The sequence below is a fragment of the Asparagus officinalis genome, chromosome 3 (assembly GCF_001876935.1).
Source record: "Asparagus officinalis chromosome 3, Aspof.V1, whole genome shotgun sequence".
Lineage (NCBI taxonomy): Eukaryota > Viridiplantae > Streptophyta > Magnoliopsida > Asparagales > Asparagaceae > Asparagus > Asparagus officinalis.
Window position 1 is genome coordinate 34,146,698 of NC_033796.1, and position 8,632 is coordinate 34,155,329.

General features: G+C 38.7%; 1 protein-coding gene across 1 annotated transcript; it reads left to right on the forward strand.

Moving 5' to 3' along the window:
• LOC109833719 lies at positions 729-8,312 on the forward strand. Its single transcript, XM_020401503.1, has 3 exons — positions 729-887; positions 4,931-5,431; positions 7,607-8,312. The coding sequence occupies exons 1-3, from the start codon at positions 791-793 to the stop codon at positions 8,125-8,127; spliced, it is 1,119 nt and encodes a 372-aa protein (XP_020257092.1). The 5' UTR covers positions 729-790; the 3' UTR covers positions 8,128-8,312.

Below are 8,632 nucleotides of genomic sequence, written 5' to 3' on the forward strand. Positions count from 1 at the left end.
GTCACATCATCCAATAATATAATGACAAGTCATCTCATCTCATCTATTTTTTTTAGTTTTAAGAATGAACCAAACACAAGAAAAGAACCTAAACAAGGAAATAAGTTTCTTATAATTCATTTTCTTATTTTTTTAGCCAACCAAACAATCTCAAAACATTTTTTATAATTTCTTTCATTAGAAATCACTTGCATCATCTAATAATACGGTGACAACTCATCTCAGCTTAATCACTTTTTTACTTTTAAGAAGTGAATTAAACATAAAAAATCAACCTATTATAGGAAATAAGTTTCTTATCTTTAATTTCCATGTTTTTTTTCCCAACCGAAACGGACCCTAAGATGAGGTGCACACAAAAGAAAAATACCAATTTTTAGGAAAAAGATGGAAAAAGTGAGCTTAGAATTTGTTGCCATTGCAGTGGTAACTTTCATGGTCACTCTGTCGAGATTCAAAAAGGAAGTAATGAGAACAGTACCGCACCGAATCGTGGACGAGTGAGGACACAGTGAGAGTGTCCACGCGGCGCTGCAGGCAGCAAACCGACAAACTCTTTGATAAAAACCTGAACGTGATTCCTGCACCTTTTTCTTCTTCCAACAATTAAAAAAAGAAAAAAGAAAAAGAAAAAGAAATTATCCAATCAAAGCTTCTACTGCTTAAAATGCCAAAAAGTTCCGCAGGAACATCTGAACACAGAATATGAAACAATAAATACGGTCAAAGAGAACTTCAAGCCCTTGATTGGGCCTAAGCTTTATTGTATTCCTAAATTGTTTCAAAAACAATGGGCGCCATTGCTCTGCTCTCTGGGCTCTGCATCTCTTTGCTATTTTTGGGGTCTCATGGTGTTCGTGTTCCTGCTCCTGTTAACGATATTGACGGTATATTCTATTGTCGCCCCTTCAAATTTTAATTTTTTTAATTATTATTTTTTGCATTTTTAGTGGGCTTATGGCATTTCTTTGAACTACTGAAAGAAAAACAATTTTCTTATTTTTATTTTTACGTTTTTCCATTTTTTTTTCTTAGTGCAGCTCAAGCACTGGTTACATTTGTCATACAGAAATCTGCCCCTGTTTTGTTTGATTTCCCCTTTTCCTTTTCGCAAAAGTTGAGTGTCTTCTCTGTTTTAGTTTTGTTTTTCTTACCAAATTCCTCACTGATTAAAATATTTATAAGATTTGATCTTTAGTACAAAGATGGCTTCGTTTAAATTCCTGTAGAATCTTAATATAGGTATAATTCTTTAGTAGGAAGGTTAATTTACTTATGATAGTTAAACTAAAATATGAAGTTAGTGTTTGAATCTTATTAGTGGCTATAAGATGAAATCTAACAACATTTTTAATTGGGAAAAATGCTTCCAGCCCCCAAAACGAATGAAAACAAGCTTCCCACCCCCAAGACTTTTTCAACCGTGCGGGAGGACCTGTTCATGGGAGAGTGGGAGCGTGGGAGGACCTATTCGTGGGAGCGTGCGGGAGGACTCGCCCAACCCAAGAACAATAATAATAAGAAGAAGGACAAGATTGATAGTAATTACAACCATGCTCCCTGACTTTGGCTGCTCCTGCTTTGGATGCTACAAGAACTTCTGGGCTCGTTGGGATGCCTCACCCAACCGCCATGTCATTCACCTCATCCTCGATGCCTTTGAAGAGACCCTTGAATCGAAGGAGGCCAACAACAAGTAGAAGAGGGGGTTGAAGAGTAAAAAGATTTATTTTTGATGAGGTTTTGGCGAAAGAGATGAGCGCCCATGAGGAGAAAGTAAGAGATGAGCGCCCATGAGGAGAAAGTTGATGATGATGGACATGATGATGGGTGCGGGCATGTTACTAATTACCAACGCTAAAACTATTACCACCAAAAAACTTTAAAATAACCCAAATAAAAATATACCAGTTGCTTGTTAAAATTACTCCCTTATTAGAATGTCCTACATTGGTTGTTAAGGTTATATGTTGGTTGTTAATGTTACGCGTTTGTTGTTAAGGTTATGTATTGGTTGTTAAGGTTATACAGGTTGCTTGTTAAGGTTACGGGTTGGTTGTTAAGACTACGCGTTGGTTGTTAAGGTTACGGGTTACTTGTTAAGGTTACGGATTGGTGTTAACGTTATACGGGTTGATTGTTACGGTTACGAGTTTTTGCTTGTTTAATAACCAACTCGTAACCTTAACAACCAACCCGTAATCTTAACATCCAACCCGTAATCTTAACAACAAACGCGTAACCTTAACAACAAATGTGTAACTTTAACAAGCAACCCGTAAGCTTAACAAACAACATGTATAACCTTAACAACCAACCCGTAACATTAACAACAAACATGTAACCTTCATATTAACGGATCTTGAGGATCTCTCTGACCGATTATTAGGCTCTGAAAAACACGCTAATTGAAGAAAAATGTAAACTTGGACCTAACAAACAAGGTGAAATCTCGACATCACAATAACAACAGAACAAGGACCAGTGAAGCAAATAAAATGCACCAAAACATCAAATCCAAGCTCGACGGGGGGAAAACGCTTTGATTCTGACAGAGAGATCCTGAGTGTTCTGTATATTTAGAGTAACTTTTAGACGATATAGGAAGTCTAGATGCACTATTTTTATGCATGTTGGCCCGCCCATCCCTGTTAACGTCTTTAATAGGTAACCAAAATAAATTTATATATTTTTCAAGAACACTCGCTTTTTTGTAATAACTCTTAGTATGGCAACATCTTTTAATTAATATGCATGGCACTATTCACAACATTTCTTTAGGTCCAAGTTTACATTTTTCTTCAATTAGCGTGTTTTTCAGAGCCTAACAATCCGACAGAGAGATCCTCAAGATCCGTTAATATGAAGGTTACGTGTTTGTTGTTAATGTTACGGGTTGGTTGTTAAGGTTATACGTGTTGCTTGTTAAGGTTACGAGTTGCTTGTTAAGGTTACGCATTTGTTGTTAATGTTACTGGTTGGTTGTTAAGGTTACGGGTTGGTTGTTAAGATTACGGGTTGGTTGTTAATGTTATATGGTTTGCTTGTTAAGGTTACGAGTTGATTGTTAAACAAGCAACCCGTAACCTTAACAATCAACCCGTATAATGTTAACACCAATCCGTAACCTTAACAAGTAACCCGTAACCTTAACAACCAACGCGTAGTCTTAACAACCAACCCGTAACCTTAACAAGCAACCTGTATAACCTTAACAACCAATACGTAACCTTAACAACAAACGCGTAACATTAACAACCAACATATAACCTTAACAACCAATGTAGGACATTCTAATGAGGGAGTAATTTTAACAAGCAACCGGTATATTTTTATTTGGGTTATTTTAAAGTTTTTTGATGGTAATAGTTTTAGCGTTGGTAATTAGTAACATGCCCGCACCCATCATCATGTCCATCATCATCAGCTTTCTCCTCATGGGCGCTCATCTCTTTCGCCAAAACCTCATCAAAATCAATCTTTTTACTCTTCAACCCCCTCTTCTACTTGCTGTTGGCCTCCTTCGATTCAAGGGTCTCTTCAAAGGCATCGAGGATGAGGTGGATGACATGGCGGTTGGGTGAGGCATCCCAACGAGCCCAGAAGCTCTTGTAGCATCCAAAGCAGGAGCAACCAAGGTCAGGGGGCATGGTTGTAATTACTATCAATCTTGTCCTTCTTCTTCTTATTATTGTTCTTGGGTTGGGCAAGTCCTCCCGCACGCTCCCACGCTCCCACGAACAGGTCCTCCCACGCTCCCACACTCCCATGAACATGTCCTCTCGCACGCTCCCACGCTCCCATGAAACCCACCGCGCAGAGAATCATGAACCAGTAAAACCTCAGTCGCTCGTTCCCGTCGGCTATGCAGCGCTCATCGTCGGAGTTTCGCTCGGCCCTCGAGCGGACGATCTCTCTGTACTCCTCGAACCGCGCCGGGTTTTCTCTGTGTTGTGGATCTTGAGGATGCTATGGATGGCCGCAGCGACGGTGGCAGAGAAGGCGAGGATGGCAGGAGGAGGGTGGCGGCGGCGGGTGGAGAGGTGGGGGAGGGAGGAGGGAGAACAGAGGGATTGCAGGGTTAGAGAGAGAGAGAGAGAATGGGTATTATAGTCTTTCCCTGTGTGAAATTCATTGGGCTTTGTGTTTTGGGGGCTCGGAGAACAAAAAATTTACTTTTGGGGGTAAAGCACCCGTTGAAAAAGTCTTGGGGGTGGGAAACTTGTTTTCATTCGTTTTGGGGGCTGGAAGCATTTTTCCCTTTTTAATTTGATACTGTAAATCCAATTAGACATTCAAAAAATTATATTTTTTGCAAAAATAATAATCACCCATTCTCGCTCTCCATAGTTTCAATGCTGGGGCTCCAATTTTACTATATTTCACCACCATTAAATGATACAAATTTTGAGAAAACCCAACGAAGAAAAACTTGTAGATCTTTTTCAAAGAGTTTCATAAATGATATTAATTCTTTCTCCGGATACTTTGGGAGGAAATAAATTTTCTGGAAAGGTTTTGCTAATTTTTCCTTTTTCCTGCCAACCTCTATATAGTCCTTGTAGCAACTGCCGTCACCAATTGAAAACACCCAGTTTATGTGAACCGTGTTAATCATTTTTTAAACTCAATAAAACATCATTTAAATATTTTTTAAATGGTATTTAAAAAAATATTTAACATTAGAAGTGGTCACCAAGTAGTTTAATGTCATCCTTCTATAGTAAGCTAGAGAAAACATCAAGTATCTCTTGTTGAGGTTGACAAATGATATTATCTTTATGCAAACATTATATTTAGTTTCTCTTGTAAAAATACCATCATTCATCACTGGTTGTTTGTGTTTAGCCCTTCTCATCTTTATGCAAACATTATATTTAGTTTTCTAGTGTAAAAATACCATCATTCATCACTGGTTGTTTGTGTTTAGCCCTTCTCCCCAACGGCAACTTTGAGCTAAGCCCCCACCCCACAAAACTCAACAAAACAGTAATCATAGGCAAACACTCCCTCCCAAACTGGACCATCCATGGCCTCGTCGAGTACATTTCTGGCGGCCCACAACCCGGCGGCATGTACTTCAATGTCACACATGGCATCCATGCCCTCCGCCTCGGCAACGAGGCCACCGTCTCCCAGAACATAACCAACCTCAAGCCTGGCTCCCTCTACGCCCTCACCTTCAGCGCCTCAAGAACTTGTGCACAGGACGAGGTGCTGAGGGTCTCGGTGCCTCCGTCGACTGGTGATCTCCCATTGCAGACTCTGTATACGAGCTTTGGAGCGGACACATATGCTTGGGGGTTTACTGCTGGTAAGAAGACAGTTGAAGTTATCTTTCATAATGTTGGCATGCAGGAGGATCCGGCTTGTGGGCCATTGTTGGATGCTGTGGCGATTAAGGAACTAAGACCCCCTATGCCCACTAGAGGTGATATTCTCAAGCACATGATTTAGTTTGATATGTAATTGACAGTTCAGTTTATCCTGCAATGTTTTATCTTTCGCTTGAGGTGTTTTTTTGATCCAATGTTGTGATGCCCCACTAATAGTCCCACATAGGAAAGCTGATAGAGTTTAACAAGGTTTAAATGATGTGTCTTGAGAGCTAAGTGCAATATTGGATAACCAATCTTGGTAGTGGATTGAGCCAAACCACATGTTGCACTTCGTGGGTCCCAAAACTTACATCGCGCCAACGGGCTCGCAGGCTCGGGACGTGACAAATGGTATAAGAGCAGTTAGCTAGCCGAAAGTATAGAGCGAAGTGCTATGCATGATTTAGTGTTATATCGCGTGAGTGCAGTTGGGGCCACCTCTAGAGTCCACATCGTCTAACGATGATACTAGGATGTGTTAATTGTCATGTCGCGGCGGATACTAGGATGTGTTAATTGTCATGTCGTGGCGGGGACCTTGAGCATTGAAGGTGGGGTGATTGTGATGCCTAACAAATAGTCCCACATCGGAAAATTGACAGAGTTTAAGAAGGTTTAAATGATGGGCCTTGAGAGGTAAGTGTAACATTGGCTAGCCAATTTTGACAATGGATTGAGCCAACCACGTGTTACACTCCGTGCGTCCCAGGACTTGCATCACACTAGTAGGCTCAAGGTCTTGGGACGTCACAAATGTGACTTAAGTCATAGTTTTTTTGCCTTCAATTTTTTTGAGAGACAATTTTGTTTATCATAATCATTTGTAGCACAGGGATCACATCATCCCTATAAATTAGTGCCCCATATTTTCACTTTCTGTTCAAGATAAGTTATAATATTTGGTTAGATGATAGTTATTCTTATTGAAAAGGTAGTTTTTGATTTGTTTTTAGTCAACAAGATAGTTTGGTTATTTGAAACATTTAAAGGGATGTTGTGCTAATGTATTTCCCTTATGTGATCTAGTTTTTATAGGTACCTTCTTATGTGTAAAAAATAAAAGTTTTTAGTGATCATTATGTTCAGTTTCAACCAATAAGAACATGGTATAAAGGATATCACACGATGCATGTATGTCCTTTTTTTTTTTTGAGAGAAAGGATGGATTACTGTTAATCATAACAGTAATCCAGCCACGTCCTCAAATAATATCGTTGAAATCAATGAAATACTATGTACTTGTTCTTGAAATTGAAAATATTATCTGATGTATTTTAACATCATTAGCATTTATTTAATGTTTAATATAAATGCATGTTCATTTTCTCAGAACATTTAACTATCAGTTAATAATTTTGATTTTCTTCTGTTCACTATTCATAGGTAACATATTGATACACTTGTTATCTGAGACTTTTAACTTGAAGTGGTTGAGATAATCTAAAGTTTAACCACAATAATGGCTATCTTATATACTTAAACATAAATCAATCTTGCAAAGTTTCAAAATTAGTATGTATATGTCAAATATCTGAAATATTTTGACATATAGTTTGTTATGTGTCAATTCTCTGTGTCGAAATAAAAGTCAACATAGATCAGCTTTGGAGTATATGTGTAAGTACCATGAATACCAGGAATGCATTCCTTAATGCTACTTACGAAACCTGTTAAGCAGGTTATTCTATTTAATATCTCACAGTTTGATGGTAAAACAAACGAAAAACTTTAGAAACATATTGGGTAATTCCACACTATATTAACTGCATTTTTCAACTCCTTATAAAAATATCTATTACTACTACATCAACCGCACTGTAACTCCGAAGCTGTTATAATTCTTTTTGTGTGTGATAAGTTTCATCTTATATATTATGCTTAGAGCAATAAAGGAAGAATTGAAAAGCGCCTCTCATTTTCGTTCGTGTAAGACAAATATTATAAGTCATTTTTCTTGAAGCAGATATATTATCAGCCATAAGTCTATGATGTTCATAAGAAATAAACCGTATACACAAATCAGAAAGAAGAAGTGACATAATAAAGAAAGAAACTTCGGTGCAATCAAATAAATATGAAACCAGCACATACAAACCAGAAAAATCAAATCAATCCGTGCAAGCACTGGCATAACACTTCTATACTTAAACATAAATCAATCCTGCAAAGTTTCAAGATTAGCATGTATATCTCAAATATTCACTTTCATCATGTCGTTCCTTTTGCAGACAACCTAATAAAGAACGGAGGCTTCGAAGAGGGCCCCCACGTCTTCAAGAACTCCACAGCCGGTATCCTCCTCCCTCCCAAGCAACAAGACTCAATGTCTGCGCTGCCTGGTTGGATCATCGAGTCCCTTAAAGCCGTCAGATTCGTTGACAAGGACCATTTCTCCATCCCGTTCGGCCAGTACGCGGTCGAGCTCGTTGCTGGCAGAGAGAGCGCCATCGCCCAAGTTATCCGAACAGTCCCAAACAAACCTTACCTCCTCACGTTCATCATAGGAGATGCAAAGAATGGATGCCATGGGGATATGATGGTTGAGGCTTTTGCTAGCAATGCAACTGCTAAAGTTCCTTTCCAGTCTAAAGGGAAGGGCGAGTTCAAAGATGCTAGCCTGAAGTTTAAGGCAATTGGAGATAGGACAAGGGTTACTTTCTTTAGTTCATACTACCATATGACTGGTGATTATGGGTCTCTTTGTGGTCCTGTGTTGGATCAGGTTAAACTTCGTCCTCTGTCATCTTAGTTTGTGTTTGTTGTGGTCTGAGAGTTCGTTTGGTTGGTCATGGAGTGGAATTGGATGTTTAGAAAGCTGTTCTTAGTGTCTGGAGAGTGTACTACTGTCTTTCAGTGAAACTACTTCTTTCTCTGAATTGAATGATGATTGTTGAATTCAGTCATCTTTGCTTAAATCTCTCCTTGTATGATGCATCCTTGTCGGGTTTCTGATTTTTCGTTTGTTTCTTTTGGGTGCGTTTTATTTTTAAAGTTAATGGAGTTTGGTGCATTCGTAGGCTCGTTGGTGACTGAAACATATTTGGATCGCTACAATCTTAGATCATTAACATGTCTAAATCATAAATGGCAGCAATTTGAATGTGTTATATACCAGGGATATACAAGTGAAGTGGGGGGACACAATGCATGTACATAGGATAAGTTTGCTCATCATCTACACTGTTATTGAGAGATCTTTTTGACTTCTATGTTGGTAATACATGTTAGTTATACATGCACATAGGATAAGATAC